Below are 16,692 nucleotides of genomic sequence, written 5' to 3'. Positions count from 1 at the left end.
ACAAAATATATGACGAAGTTAACAGAAGACATAAGTAAAGACTAACTATAGTTAAACACTATGCACACAAGCATGTGTTTAACATACCTTACAAATATAGAGACAAAACGTCATACCAAGTAGGATAGGAGGATATCCGATTAGGTAGACTTGAGGGAACTTACAGACTCGATAACAAAAGAGTAAATAACATACATCATAAATTAGACAAAGTTACAGACACATAAATGCACCAACACCCGTTAAAGAAAAATTGATATCCTAAAAGAAACTATAAACTTCTATATAGAAGGAAGCTAGCTGCTCATATCCTAAAAGAAACTTTAAACTCCTATATACAAAAGGAAGCTAGGTGCTCATATATTTTTTACTTGGATGTGGGATTAAAGTGTCGTGTATGTGTGTGCTTGTATGCGTTGTTTTTATTTCAACTGCTAAAGAGTTTAAATTTTATTATTTTATTATTATAATTAATTCCATTTCAACTCTTAAAAAGTTTAGATATTATTATAATTAATTCAACTACTTCATTCGTTTATCTCTTATAATTTTTAAAATATAACGCTTTACAAATTGACAAATATGCTATTAAGACAAACTTATTTTTCTCTACGTTTTGACATAAGTTTAGTTAAAAAGAGAGTAGGATCAAATATAATATATTTTATTATTTTTAAACTGTCTTTTGCAACCTTAAATACTCGTCTAGACATCTTATATATCGAATGACCATCTTACTCCTTACTTACTCATATGATAATATATGAAATACAAATTTTATATATTTTTATTTTGTCTACAATACGGGGTGTTACAGCTTCGTACCTCTTCAAGCTTGATTTTGCAGAGGATGATGAGGAAGATTTAAACATTGTCGTTTTGGTGTATCGATTTGATGTCAATACGAATTGCACTGAGGGAAGACATTAGGGTTTAATAAAGAATCAGGGGTATAAACGACATTTCACACAAATGCTAACGGTGGATGTAATGGAGTGGTGAAAGAGGGGATGGATTGATGTGATTTGGAAAGGCTGGGGACTCAACCTTATGCTTTTTAAAAATAGGGAATCAAAGTGTCAATTTCACCATACCATATGGACTCAAACTGCAGTTTACTCAGCAAAGTCACATGCATATTTTTATTATCAAGAAGCGTCTATCAAAATTATACACACTAATTCACTAGACAATATTCATAGACAATGTTCGTTGGCGACAATAGTCGCAAGCCACTGCTTTTCTTGGAATTTGGCACAAGTACGATTGTGACTGCCTCCACAAAACTAGGTAACAAATTGAGATCTAATTTTGGTGGGAACAACTTTGAGAGCTGATCACATCGAATATGATACGTGTGTGATTTTTGAATCTATGTAGTACTTCTTTCTTGCTGGCGATTGTAGGTTAAATAGTCTAACGTGTCAAATATCTAGGCAATTGGGTTTACAAACTCCATTTGTGACAGGCTTGGTGGATGTTCCTCTTGATGTGTCAAAATTTATGATTATTGGTAAAATGTGGAACAATCAGAGAGTTCAAATTGAAAAGCTTTACATGAACGATTTTGTGAGACAAAATTAAAAAATGTGAATCTCTTTTAGAGGCGGGTGTTGAATGGGATTCGATTTGTGGAGATAGATTGTCTGAATCTCTAATTTGAATGTTATAAGTAGATAAGTGACCGGCAGAAAACTTAAGTTACAACTTATAAAAGATAAATCTGTTTCTTACTAAAACAAGTTTGATTACATGCCTCTATTAATTAACTACTTAATTGCTTAAATACTTGTGTAAGTGTGACTCAGACTCCAAACATATTGCATGCATCAAAAAATTATAGAAAAATAAAAGTACTTTGCCTTGCCAAACATAACCCTTTTTTACAACAAGTTAATCAATTACATGCACTGAAACTATATAACAACATAAATGTATTTTAAAATAAATAATGACCGACCCTTTTGTATCAATGAGTAATGCTGTCATTGAAACTCGGGAATGTTGATGATGATTCTCCATAACTTATCATTGAGAAGTCCTCCCCATACATCATGTGACTAGTATTCGATTCAATTGTAGAGGGCATGTGCGATGTTCGTATGGTTTCTAACTCTAGAGATACCTCTTTCATTGTTGGTCTATACATTCCCTTCATATTTAAGCATCGCATTGCTAACTTAGCTGCATTCATCAGCTCCTCCCTAGTACCCTCTTTAATAGCGATTGCATCAAATATAGTCATAACATGTTCTTCTTCCATAGCCAACATAAAATGTGTAACTAAACTTTTCCTCTCACCAATTCGGGTTTGGGAAATCGGCTTTTCCCCGGTTAATAATTCAACCAAAACAACTCCAAAACTATAAACATCACTCTTTTCAGTGAATTGGCTAGATCGAAAATACTCAGGATCAAGGTAGCCGAACGTACCTTTGACTAAGGTAGTCAGATGTGTTTGCTCTACTGAGACCAAACGTGAAGTCCCAAAATCAGAAACTTTGGCTCTGTATTTGTCATCCAAAAGTATGTTATTGGTTTTGATGTCTCTATGGTATATTGGAATGGAAGTTGCTGAATGCAAGTAAGCAAGTGCTCCTGCAACCTCTGTAGCTATTTGTAATCTCATATTTAGAGAGAGTGGGAACTCGTCACTCTTTTTGTGAAGCCGATCGTATAAAGTACCATTTGGAATGAATTCAGAAACGAGCAAAGGAACCTCTGTCTCTAAGCAACATCCCAATAGTTTGACCACATTCCTGTGATTGATTTGTGAAAGAACAACAACCTCATTAATGAACTGCTCTAACTGGCTTTCATCAACAATTTTTGATTTCTTGACTGCCACAATCCTTCCATCTACTAGCATCCCTTTGTAGACGGTACCTTGACCTCCTCGGCCAAGAATCCTATTCTCGTTGAAGTTGTCAGTTGCCTTCTCCAACTCACGTGATGTGAAATGTATGGTTTTATCAACTAAGGACGGATCAGCTTCTTCTTGTTGTTTTAGAAGTAGGCCACCATTGCGTTTAAAAAGTCTCTTTCTTCGCCTCCTTTGTTTTGTTTTTTTGACCACTTTGAACAATATAGAGCTCATCCCAACAAGAAAAAGTACGCCAATACTTATGCTAACAGCTGAATAAAGGTCAATATAAAGTAACTCATTAGTAAGTAGACTAAAGGGTATCTAAGTTCCCCAGTTATTTTTTAATTTGTTTTGAAGTTTCCAAAGAATGGAATTATATTATAAGTAAATATTGCTGATTAAACGTAGAAGTTCATAGATGATAGCATATGTTGAAAGATTGGTTACATGGCGACCCGACCCAATTTAGATCGGTGAAAATGTGAGGAAAAAAAAAGTAAAACCAGCACAACTCTAAAAAAAATCACTATAAAACCCTTTAAAGATAATTGTTTGTTATTATTTATTTTAACTAGGTATAGAATCTTGGTATGGAATCAATATTTTGGTTAAACCCTTTCATTTCATTAAAAATAAAATAAAATAAAGAAAAGAAATTACCTAGTATTACCCTTAGGGAAGTTCTTTCTCTTTCTCCCACACAAGTGTAGTTTGCATGGATAAGTGAACCATCAGCGTCATATATGTCGTCGACAGGACTACAATAACCACCCCTACTACGGCACTTTCTACACTCTTCCGTATCAGGACCATCTATAAGAGGAAGTTCCATGTCAGAAAACAAACAAACAAACTGTTGGGTTAATCGGGTCGTTCACGGGTCATGATCCCGGGTCAGCGGTAACGGGTCAAGACCCAGATTTAATTCAGTAGTTTGAATGGGTCAGTTGGGTCCAGATTTTCTTTATTCACAAGCTAAACAAGGAAAAGTGACGTTGAGGTTGACCAAGTTTTGCGGAAAAGACCGATTCATTTGGATGGCTACTTACGTGGGTCATGGTGCATGTGTTTAATTGGTTATAAATAGTTGTTTTATTTTATTTGTTATGGACCCATATTTCAATCGAAACAGTAGCTTCTTCATTCTGCAAATTTCTTTACATATACACATATATACGTGAGTTTGAGTGTGTATTGTGTGGGACCTGAACCAACATTTGGTATCAGAGCCTAGGGCTCGTGAAGACGGAGAAGGACGATTTGAGAGTCGGTTTCGTGAAAGGGGTGTAGCCCGTCGCTGCGGGGCAAACGCAGCAGGTAAACGGGTTGTTCGGGACAGCAGGTGGCTGTTCGGGACTCGTTGCAGCGTTAGACGGAAACAGAAAGATGTTTCGGGTCAACCGTTGTTGTGGCAGACGTACCGGTTTAGACAACAGGGTGATCGACATCAGTTTTCGGTGCTGTTTCGGGATTATTATACAGCAGAATGCGGAGGGTGTTCGTGTCAGTCGTTGTCGGGGGTGAAGTACCGGTTTGGATGACGGGGGTGACGGGTGAACACCGGTGTGTTCGGTGGCTGTAAGTGGTGATCAAAGAAAGACGATTCAGGGCTGTTTTGGTTGATGGTTGTGGGTTTGCGCAGCGGGTGTACAACCAGTAACAATAGCAGAAGTGTTATGATGGTGCCTTGGTTAACTTGGTTCGTGATAAGAGGAGACCGGCGTAGTGCGTGAAAAGCGGGCAGAATGGATCCGTCAAAGCAGGTGGCTTTGGATTCGTCTCGTTTAGCAGTTGAAAGAAAATGTTAGAAGCGGTTGGCTTTGTTTTCTTGGTCGGTGGAGAGGCCTCTTGAACAAAGGCGGTCGGAAAAAGGTTGTTGAAAAAAAAGGAAGAACACGGTGGTGACATTATGGCGTTGGAGTTCAATCGGTTGGCTTTGGATGTGACCGGGGAGAGGTCGTTGATCCGTGATAAGTCGTGATGTTAGTGAACGGTTCCAACGGGATGCCATGTGAGATGTTACAAGTGTGGTGAAATTGATTCGGGTTGAACCGAGAAGACTTTGGAAGTGACCGAGGTGAAGGTTATGTGCCCGGGATGGGTCGAGATGGTTCAAGGCGAAGGTTTGTTTTGACGGGAACGTTGTAGTGAAGAATGACGTGAACAAACACCGATTAAGGGGGTGATTGTTGGGTTAATCGGGTCGTTCACGGGTCATGATCCCGGGTCAGCGGTAACGGGTCAAGACCCAGATTTAATTCAGTAGTTTGAATGGGTCAGTTGGGTCCAGATTTTCTTTATTCACAAGCTAAACAAGGAAAAGTGACGTTGAGGTTGACCAAGTTTTGCGGAAAAGACCGATTCATTTGGATGGCTACTTACGTGGGTCATGGTGCATGTGTTTAATTGGTTATAAATAGTTGTTTTATTTTATTTGTTATGGACCCATATTTCAATCGAAACAGTAGCTTCTTCATTCTGCAAATTTCTTTACATATACACATATATACGTGAGTTTGAGTGTGTATTGTGTGGGACCTGAACCAACACAAACAAGACAACCTACCAACCAAAATATATTGAATTACATACAACTAGTAACTTGTGAAGCACATCCATCTATTAAATAAGGGGATCCGTAAGACCATCGATTGCATAGCCAAGTATCCATTGAAGTACCATTAGACATATCCACTATCATTCTTTCCGGGGCATCGCCATCACAACAAATTACTTGATCAGAGTCTCTCAGAGTCCACATAAGTGATATGCGAATAGAACTTGTATCCCTGACAGGCAACCATCCTTCCCCATATGAAGTTTCATCCATCAAGAAGGCAGACCCACAATGCCCATCTTCCTCTTCCAAGCCGGTTAGGTGAATACTGTAGGACTTGACAACATTAGGGATTGCAATTTGACAACAACCAATTCCAAAACAGTTGTTTCTATCATTAGGTATAACAGTGCCACAAGCCGTGGCACACGCTGCAAGCACACTCCCATTCTCCATCAAAGAAGCAGTACCACAACCCTCAAACACTAATTTGTTGTTTTGGTTGGAAAAGTAAAAGGGGCTCCTGCCAAGATCGATGCTCATTGTCTGGCTGCTATTCCGAACTGGCTTTTGGCAAGAAGATATCCTCTGTGTACGAACAATGACTGTTTGATTTTCAGTGTATACTTTCAAGACTTCCAGGTTCTTGAGTGCAGGTAGATATGGTGTGGAGGAGTTGCAATCAACTCTGTACCATTCGTTAATAGAACAATTTGCACCGATTCCAAAAGGGTAGGGAATCCTCACATCCCCACATGTATGATTGCACCCTGTCTTGGCATACTTTTGTCTTTCTATTCAAAGGAAAAAGAGTAGATGGTAACCTTAAAATAACTTCATATTCATATAAAAAATATATAAAAAAAAAACAAGGATTATAGCAGAAATGTAAGTTGGTGGCTATTTTATAATGGTGGTTTTGATTGGAGGAACCTACATAGATATAACACGAGTCTACTCCGAATAAACAAGTAAACACCATATATTAGAAGAACGAAATTCATAAATCTTAAGAAGCAAATTAAACAAAGAAATACTGTATATTGAATTACATACCAGGGTCCCTTCTGCAGTTATCTACTAAATAAGGGTTGTTTCCACTGCGGCATTTTCGTGAATTCACTATAGTACCGTTAAACATATCCACTGCAATATTAACTGGGCTTTGTTTTTCACAACAAGTTACTTGCTCAGTGGCTGTTAAAGTCCACAGAAGTGATACGGGAGTAAAAGAGGTATTCTTTAAAGAAACTGGATCATATGAAGTTGCATCCACCAAGAAGGCAGACCCACAACCGCCATTCGCCCCTTGCCCTTCCAAGCTGGTGAGTTGAATGTTGTACGACTTGAGAAACTTAGGAATTGTGGTTTCACAACAACTGAATCCATAACAGTTGTTTCTATCGCTATGTGTAACATTGAAACAAGCCGTTGAACACCCTGTGACCACACTCCCATTATACATCATAGAAGCAACACCACACCCCTCAAAAACAATCTTATTGCGTATTTTGGAATACAAGAAGGGGCTCCCACCAAGATCGAAGCTGGTGGCCTTGCTGCTATTCCGAACAGAGTTTTGGCAACCAGAGTAGAGCGTTGGCATGCTAACAGTGACTGTTTGATTATCTAAGCTAACACCCAAGATTTCCATGTGGTTGAGTGCAGATAGATAGGGCGTCGAGGATTTGCACTCAACGACGTACCATGGGTTGACAGAACAATTCAAACCGATTCCAAAAGGGTATGGAATCATCACGCCCCCGCATGTATCGTCGCACCCTGTCTTGGCGTAGGTTGAAACTGCAGTTGATGTTGCTGCTAGTGAAAGGAAAAAGAGTAACTGCAGGTAAGCTTGAAATAACTTCATGTTTGTAAAGAAGAAGGGTGTAAGGAGGTGTATAAGTTTATAATGGTGGGTATGATTGAATGAAACTGCCGAGAAATAGACCAGAGTGTACCGTGTCGACTTTTAACATATTTTTTTCCAGGTTTTATATAAAAATGTTTTTGGTCTTTTATGATTTAGTCGTCGAATGCGACGTTTAATATAAAAATGTTTTTGGTTTTTATGATTTAGTCGTCTAATGCCATAGGTCAAATTATTTATTTACTTTTTTTTTTTTTTTTGCTTTTGAGATCTCCTCTTGGTTCTTGACTCTTGAGTACATAAAAATGGTTTTGTTTATGTTTTATTTGGCTTGGGGGGGGGGGGGGGGGGGGGGGGGGGGGGGGGGGGGGGGGGGGGGGGGTTGTTGGAAGCATCTGCGGCAACTATCATGACGTGCTAAAAGCTATAGAATCAAAAGGCTAAAGCAATCAATAAGATCAACACCAAGTCACCAACCATGGGTGGATTTATGTTTGTGGTTACCGGTTCAAGTAAACCCACTGCGTTTCGAGTTTTTGACAGAATTATATAAAAAAAAACTGGAGTGAATCCAAAATGCTAGAATTATATACAATAAATAAAAGTAGTTCAATGGAAAAGACCAGTGGCGGATTCAGGAATTTTTTTTCAAGGGGTTCACTTTTTTAAATGTTCCAATATCATATGTCCGAACATAAAAAAATACGGGTCGGTGCGACAGTTCGGGTCGGGTAAGGTTCATCACATAATAATAATCCGATATACAATAATGAAACAAACATCGTCATGATAAATTTAAAAACGCGTAACATATATAAGATGATCTTTACGAATAAAAAAACATACCTACAGTTGTTACCTACGAGGTCTCATCTTTTGAAAATGTTGTATTAAATTCTCGATCGAAACTTGTAAGAACTCCCTTGGAAACCATACAAGGGAAAATATGTTCAACCGACCAAACTTTTACTAAACACTCAATTTGGAAAACACAAAAGGGAAAATATGATGGTTATTGATTATATTTTTAACACTTTGTTGTTTCTATAGATGTGTCTAATCATTTGCCTGCAAATTAAGAAATAATATTTTTGAACGATAAAGTAACTACTCCTAATCATACCATGTCACTTGGGACGATTAAGTGATAAATTGCATAAATTTATTATATATGATAACGGTTGATAATTTTATATAAGTTTATTATATATGATACACTATTATATATATATTGTTTTCGAAGGCCCATGAATAGTAATTTCAATTTTAAAATAATATGTAGCTTTTTAATATTTTATTATATCAATATATTATTTTTAGTATTTACTTTTAACATCTTTTAGTTTTTTTCTTCTATTTACTTTTTTCTTTTAACGTATTTTCTTTTTTTCTTTTTCTAAAACCATATTTCCTTTATCATTTATTTTGTTTTTAATAATTCTTTTTTGTTTTTTAAATCATCTTTATTTTATCAAATTTAATTTGATATTTCTTTAATAACTTATGTTCGTTAATTTTTTTCTAAAAACTTAAGTACGTAGTTGTGCTTAATATTTTACCCTCGATTAGTATAAGTTTTATTAAAAACGAATTTATATTCAAAAATAAAGTATTTATTTGGTATCGTAAAATAATACGATGATAAACTGAACCGATTCTAATGGTTTGTTTTTCTAAACAACATGCTACATTTTCAAATAAGGTTTATTTTACATTATCATTTGCTCCGTTTCGCCGCAACGCGCGACAGTAAAAAAACCTAGTTAGTATTGAGTTAACATCTTTATAAACAATGAAACAAACACTATGATAGTTTAACAAATGATTGTATTTACTTTTTTATCGTTCATGTTAGGTTACTAATATGAGTAAATGTAGGGATGGCAATGGGTCGGGTTTGGGACGGGTTTACGTAATCCCAAACCCAAACCCGGTTAGATAAGCTTGTCCCAAACCCGTCTCAAAACCCGTCGGGTTTCTAGCGGGTAAATACCCATCGGGTATCGGGTATACCCACGGGTTTCGGGTAAACCCATTAATTTTAAAAGGTTACTCGTTGGGTATACTCATCTCAAAACCCATTAGGTATCTATCGGGTAACTACTAACCGGTTACATTTTGTCTTGTCATTATAACAATATATATCAAATAATTACAATGTATACGGAATAGAATACCTATATGTGTAAAAAATGGATGTGTGTCATATACATACATATTTAATAATATAAAAGAAATTATATCGGGTATACATCGGGTAAACGGGTACACTTTATCGGGTAATTGGGTCGGGTAAACGGGTATATCACTAAATCCCAAACCCGTCCCAAACCCACAAAAAAAATGAAAACTATTCCTAAACCCGTCCCAAACCCGATTAACCGACCCTAAACCCGTCCCAAATATGTCGGGTTTCGGGTTTACCCAACGGGTTCGGGTTTGATTGCCATCCCTAAGTAAATGATAGAAAAAATGCACAAGGATCAAAATTGTGATAGAAAATTCAATTAGGATAGATTTTGAATTAAGTGGAAAAGTAAACTATGGAAGGTATTCATTCTTCCCCTATGTTTTCGTTCTTCTTAATAAAAAACAAAGAATTTCACTTACTTGTATTCTTGTTTAATTTTCAAGATTTTCGTAACATCATGACAGAAAATTCAAATTCATCTAGGTACATAGAATTGGATTTATGATTTATCAATTAAAGATTGCTACAAGAGTTCAAGATTCTTGAACATTCACCTTCCAGAGGAAATACACAGGATCAGATGATTGTTAGCTGCATTAGCAACTGATTCGTTTTTTGAGTTTAAAAAACAAAAGGTAAAAGGGTCTAGCCAGATTCGAACTCAGGGTTTCTAATACACAAAACACGCATACATACCAATAGACCACCTCATCCATTTGTTTAAAAGGTTCCTCTACAAAATATTAAGGGGTTCCTACAGAAATTTCTTAATGACTTAACCCTATAAATTACGAACCGAACGGGTTCCTAGGAACCCCCTAAATAGCTTTGGATCCGCCCCTGGAAAAGACGTTGGTTTTCAACCAAAATCTTCGACCCTTGTTTGTGTCATTTTTTAAATTTTTTGTTTTCCTTTTAATTTAAGATAGTTTTAAACCTATTTTAAGGTTCCTGGTTCCAGATTAACACATTAAAGCAGCCCCCTCACACATGACAGATGACACACACACCTCTACCCTAGGCTCCCGGCTCGTCCCTCTCATGGGCTCACAGCCGCCGCCCACCCTTGTTATGTATGTACGTTTCGTATAGATTTTTTTTAGGTATATACGTTTTCAACCCCCAGGTTTTATAAAAAATATTTTTTTTTAGGTATATACTTTTAATTCCGGTGACTTCCGACCCCGGTGGAAATTTTTTCAAGCTTCGCCACTGCCTGCCTAAGAAGAAACAACTTAAAGTACTCAGATTCATAGTAATGGTGAGTGTGGCTTATATTTTACATGTACTGCATTCCTTAGAAATTATACATATACGGTGTGCTTTCTTGGTTGGAGATTTGTTTACTCATAGCATAATGATCCCCTTCGTAGCTCCATGATGATGTGCGGGTGTAAACACTTCATATTATGTATAGTTTTTGTAGGTTTTACGCATTAGAGTGTGTTTATTCATAGTGATTTGTATACTTATTGGTTGTCGGGTTTTTCAGGCTTAACAGCACGTAAATGTAGCACAATGACCATTCAAGCTGGAAAACGGGTATTACAAGGCAATACGGAGTGAGGAAGCGGAAATGCTGGAAAACATACTCCCTCGCGCCACGCGAGGGAGTCTATGTAAGGTGTCGCGTGGCGCGACAGGTGGAAGTCAACGAGCAGTCAAACCATGTTTCTTCGCGCCACGCGAGGGAGTCCATGTCAGCTGTAACGTGGTGCGACAGTGGTACAGCGCGGAAAAGTGTGATTTTAACCTAGTTCGAGAAAAAACGTGGATCATTCACTACACAGCCGCCAGAGGACGTTTTGGAGCACTTTTGGGCAATTACTTTCATCATCTTTGATCTTTGGAAGCAAGTAGGTCATGTTTAATCAATTTCTAGCAAATCTTGAAGAAACGATGACTATGATGCGCGGCTAATTCGCTTGTAACTTCTACTCGGATGAACTTTTGCTTAGTTTTGCATTGAACTTTGTTTACGGATTCTTGTAACTGGTACAGCTTGACCACTCGTGTTGGATTCTTGGTAAACGTTTATTGTGTTTGAATTATTTGTCGTTTATTAAGCGTATTGGCAACTTTCTTGCGTTGTTAGCGGGTTGGTAAACTGGCGGGTAGTTGATACAATTGAACGGGTTATTAGGTGGCATAGTGAATCTTAAAAACTATCCTTGATAACTGATCAGATTCATTAATTCCGAGGCCATGTCTATGTGGTGTTTTGAATCAGTAAACAGGTTCTGATGTTAAACGGGTAATTGGGATTCCGGGTAGAGGTTATTCTTTCTCGTATTGATTACAACTCTTTTAATTAGTTTCTTAGCTTTTACAGTCAAATTCATCAAAACCCCAATTTAGATAACTTAGTTCTTAGTTAAAAACGTGACACTGACCACAGATTCCCCGTGGATACGATACCCTACTTACGCTATCTACGTAGCTTATTTAGGTTTTTGATTGACCCTTACGACAGTCATCAAAATGGCGCCGTTGCCGGGGAGTTCGTGCGCTTAGTGTTAGTTTAGTAGTAGTCGTTTCTTTTATTGTTTTTGAAAAAACCATAAAAACCCAAAAATATTTCTTTTTATTTAGTTTTGTCTTGTTCGGTATTACGCTCTGTTTTCTTGTTTACTTGTGTGCAGGTGATCTTTTTTTGCATGCATACTCGGTTTTCAGGAAGATCCTCTCCGCTCTTGTTCGATCCCGAAATTGAAAAGACCGCACGCCAGAATCTGCTTCTTCGTTCAGCTTTGAAAGGAAAAGCAATTCAAGACACCATGAATCCATCAGAAAACCAATCCACTCCACAACAGCAAACACCACAACAAACATCAACTACTGAACTGCCACCAATGCCACCGCCTCCATTCACATCTGAACCACAACAACAGTCTACACCCATTGCACCATCATCAAGCACAACCACCCAACCAACCTCTGCTCCAACTGGAGAATTTCATTTTATTGGTGGTCCACTCTATTCTCTAGAAAGCCGATTACCACAGCCCGATCCTTTACGGACCGTGAATCAACCAAACCTGGTGCCACACCCGAACCGGTCGGGTGCTATGTTTGAGCAAGTGGATCATAGGGCAAGAACAGAGACATGGGATGATGGATACGGAGAAGATGAATGGGGGATAAACGATGGGTATATGGGATATCCAGCTGGGTACCAAAATCAGCCAGTTAATCGCAATCAACCGATGTATCAGCAACCAAGACAGCCACGGGGAGTAGATGCTTATCAAACCCCACCACAGGTTCACAGGGCACCGGTTGCACCTCGCCAAAGACAAAGAGATCCTCGTTTCCCGGATCCGAATGTTCGAGGGGTTGAGAGCCACTTCAGGCCACATATTGCTGAGCATGCATCACCGATAGTGATGCCAGTCGCACCGGGTAATGTAGAACGTTCGTTTGAAGCAAAACCACATATTCTGAACATGCTACCTACCTTTCACGGGAAAGGTAATGAAGAGCCATATGCACACATAGCAGATTTTGAGGCAGTTTGTGGTATGATTGCGGGACACGGTTTCACTCCCGATCAGGTTAAGTTGGTATTGTTTCAGTTTTCATTAAAGGATGCTGCGAGGGATTGGTTTACATCGCTGCCATATGCTAGCATTTATACATGGCAAGAGCTGCAACAACAATTTTTGGATGAGTACTATACCCCGCAAAGAACTAAAACGGGAAGATTAGCAATCAGAGAGTTCCAACAATTACCGGGTGAGCTTCTTTACGAGGCTTGGAAACGGTTCAATCAATTGATCCGTAATTGTCCTCACCACGGTATTCAAAGATGGGGGTTGATCACTGCATTCCACGATGGGATTTCCAATGAGGATAGACGGGATATTAAGGCTATCACTGGGGGTACATTTTTGAAAAATCATGTGGATGTAGATTGGGATTATTTGGATATTGTTGCAGCAGATTCGAAGAGGCAGGCACAGTCGGATAGGAATAAAAAGTATCCAATTGTGGCACCATCAAGTACAGGAGCCTCTAATGCAAGAGTTGCTCAGTTAGAGAGAGAAAAGGAGGCATTGGAACGCCAGTTAGCGAAATTTAGAGGTTTGGGCGAGCGGGATGCAGTGCATGCGACGCAAACCTATCCGGTTTGTGATTCGTGTGGAGATTTGGGACATACGGTGGATGCATGTCCGGGTCAGTTTGTAGCGGCTGAGGAGGACGTGAACATGGTTTATGGAGAGCAAAGGAATTATGATATGAATTCAAACACATATCATCCAGGTTTGCGTAATCATCCAAATTTTCGGTATAGTAATACTAATCAATTGAATCCTCATTTTCAGGTACCGAATCAAGGAAGCCAGCCGTACCAGAACCGTCAATCGAATTATAATCAGAATTACCCTCAAGGAAATTACAACAAGGGCAACCAAAGAAGTTATCAACAACAGCAGGAGCAAAGCAAGGCAAATACTTCAAACGAGGAGGTTTCCAATCGGGAGATTATGGAAATGTTGAAGCAAATGAAAAAAGACCAAGAAGTGCAAGCTAAATCTCATCAAGCATTGGAAAAGCAAGTCGCTCAACTGGCGACCGAGATGGCACAAGGGAGAAAAGATTCGAGTCGATTACCTAGTGATACCACGAAGAATCCACAGCATCAAGGGAGTTCGTCTAACGCCAGAGTTAATCAGGTAAGTATTCTTCGTTCTGGGAAAGTTTATGATAATCAGGTTGGGACTCCTCCACAGTTTGTTGAAGGTGTTGTGGAGGAGGTTGATGAGGGAAATGAGTCCGACGCGGAACCGGAACCTAGTAGCCCTAAAAAGAATAAAAAAGAAAATCTTGAAAATAATAGGGTGATAGATACTGAAACGGGTGATAAAAAGGAGAAGGGTATGGAGGGTAATACCGTACCATTTCCTAAGGCTTTAATTAATCCCGAAACAAAAGTTGTTAATAAACGGGGCCCACAACAGGATGAGATGTGGGAAGTTTTTAAACAAGTGAAAATTAATCTCCCGTTATTAGACGCGATCAAGCAGGTTCCGGCGTATGCAAAATATTTGAAAGAGCTTTGCACCCAAAAACGGCACAACAAATTTCCAAAAAAGATAGCTTTAACCGAAAAAGTTAGTGCCGTTTTATCGGGCGATCTTCCACCAAAGCTCCGAGATCCAGGTGCTCCTCTAATCCCCATTCAAGTGGGTGAATTTAAGATGAGTCGAGCCTTGCTGGATTTGGGAGCAAGTGTTAGCATCTTACCGGGAAGTTTATACGATCAATACGACTTCGGACCATTGAAACAAGCCGACACCACCGTGGTGTTGGCCGACTTGACGTTAAAACTACCCCGGGGGATCTTACGTGATGTCATTGTCAAAGTTGACGAGTTTTATTACCCAGTTGACTTCTTGGTTTTAGACTATGTGCAAATTGAAAATACTAAACAACCTAATGTCATACTTGGTAGACCATTTTTAGCAACCGCTAATGCACTAATCGATTGTAGAAATGGTACGGTTGACATCACGTTTGGAAATCGTAAGGTCCGATTAAATGCTTTTGCCCGTGCATCTGATTCTCTAGTCAATGACGAATGCTTTATGGCGGACATTATTGACGGGTGTTATCCTCACGAAAGTGGGGAATGCACTATAGAGACGTGTTTTGTTTGTGACAGGGATTTGGCGGAAATAGAGGTGGAATTGGAATATGCAGAAGAAGAGTTGGAGGTGATGGCTGCTAAGGAATTGAAGCCGACTTGGACACATCAAGTCGAGAATTTACCGGATCATATTGACACTCAATTAAAGCCATCACTTGAGTCACCTCCACAAGTCGAGTTGAAGACATTACCAAAGCATTTGAAGTATGCTTTTGTGGGCGACAACAACACCCTACCGGTAATTATTGCTTCCAATTTGTCACTTGAACAGGAAAAAGCTTTGATGGAAGTGTTGATAGCCAACCGGGCTGCAATTGGGTGGACAATCGCTGATCTCAAGGGGATTAGTCCATCCATTGTTATGCACAAGATCATCACGGAGGAGGGAGCAAAACCGGCTCGAGATGCTCAACGAAGACTGAACCCAAACATGCGGGAAATTGTGAAAAAGGAAGTTTTAAAGTGGCTGGATGCAGGGATCATCTATCCCATATCGGACAGTACTTGGGTGAGTCCGACACAGACGGTGCCTAAAAAGGCGGGCATCCAGATTGTTACAGGTGAAGACGGTAAGGAAGTGGCCACCCGGCCGGTAACCGGGTGGAGAATTTGCATAGATTATAGAAAGTTGAATGCTGCAACTTCAAAGGATCACTTCCCACTTCCTTTTATTGATCAGATTGTGGAAAAGCTCGCAGGTCAGAAATTTTACTGTTTTCTTGATGGTTATTCAGGTTATAATCAGATTGCTATTCATCCTGATGATCAACAAAAGACTACGTTTACCTGTCCTTACGGTACTTTTGCGTTTAGGCGAATGCCGTTTGGACTGTGTAATGCCCCGGCCACCTTCCAAAGGTGTATGATGAGTATCTTTTCAGATATGGTCGGGGAGTCTTTAGAAATTTTTATGGATGATTTTTCAATCTTTGGCACATCTTTTGAGGCCTGTTTGGAACAATTGTCACGAGTGCTAAAAAGATGTGTTGAAACAAACCTGGTATTAAGTTGGGAAAAGAGCCATTTTATGGTTCAGGAAGGCATCGTGTTGGGACACGTTGTCTCGAGTAAGGGGATTGAAGTGGACCACGCAAAAATTCAAGTAATTTCGACCTTACCACCACCCACAAGTGTCAAAGGCGTCCGTTCCTTTCTTGGACACGCCGGTTTTTACAGACGGTTCATTAAAAATTTTTCAGTTATCACAAAACCGTTGTGTAATCTCTTGTTAAAAGATGTCCCATTTGTTTTTGACAAGCATTGTAAAAGATCTTTTGAGACACTAAAACAAAAGTTAGTTGAAGCACCCATCCTACAATCCCCTGATTGGTCACTTCCGTTTGAAATAATGTGCGATGCTAGTGACTATGCAGTAGGTGCAGTTTTGGGACAGAGAGTTGACAAGAAACCGGTGGCAATCTATTATGCGAGCAAGACTCTCGCGGATGCTCAGTTGAATTACACAACCACGGAAAAGGAGCTACTTGCTGTTGTCTATGCTTTAGACAAGTTTAGACCTTATATTTGTGGTAGTAAAGTAATTGTGTTTTCTGATCAC

The 16,692-nt window shown here is 39.0% G+C and overlaps 1 protein-coding gene across 2 annotated transcripts; it reads right to left on the bottom strand.

The window, feature by feature from the left end:
* Nucleotides 1-1,842: 1,842 nt before the first annotated feature.
* On the bottom strand, nucleotides 1,843-7,329 carry LOC110903782 (wall-associated receptor kinase-like 3). Of its 2 annotated transcripts, XM_035983273.1 has the most exons (5): nucleotides 6,480-7,329; nucleotides 5,459-6,217; nucleotides 3,527-3,679; nucleotides 2,434-3,135; nucleotides 1,843-2,256 (listed from the first exon to the last, which is right to left on the bottom strand). In XM_035983273.1, the coding sequence occupies exons 1-5, from the start codon at nucleotides 7,291-7,293 to the stop codon at nucleotides 1,970-1,972; spliced, it is 2,715 nt and encodes a 904-aa protein (XP_035839166.1). In that variant the 5' UTR covers nucleotides 7,294-7,329; the 3' UTR covers nucleotides 1,843-1,969. The 2 variants fall into 2 exon arrangements, with proteins under 2 accessions (XP_035839166.1, XP_022005262.1); XM_022149570.2 differs by having other exon boundaries at nucleotides 1,843-3,135; nucleotides 6,480-7,328.
* Between the last annotated feature and the right edge of the window lie 9,363 nt (nucleotides 7,330-16,692).

This window comes from Helianthus annuus, chromosome 14 (assembly GCF_002127325.2).
Source record: "Helianthus annuus cultivar XRQ/B chromosome 14, HanXRQr2.0-SUNRISE, whole genome shotgun sequence".
NCBI lineage: Eukaryota > Viridiplantae > Streptophyta > Magnoliopsida > Asterales > Asteraceae > Helianthus > Helianthus annuus.
Note: the sequence above shows the minus strand (reverse complement) of the source record. Positions and strands in the feature narration are given on the sequence as shown.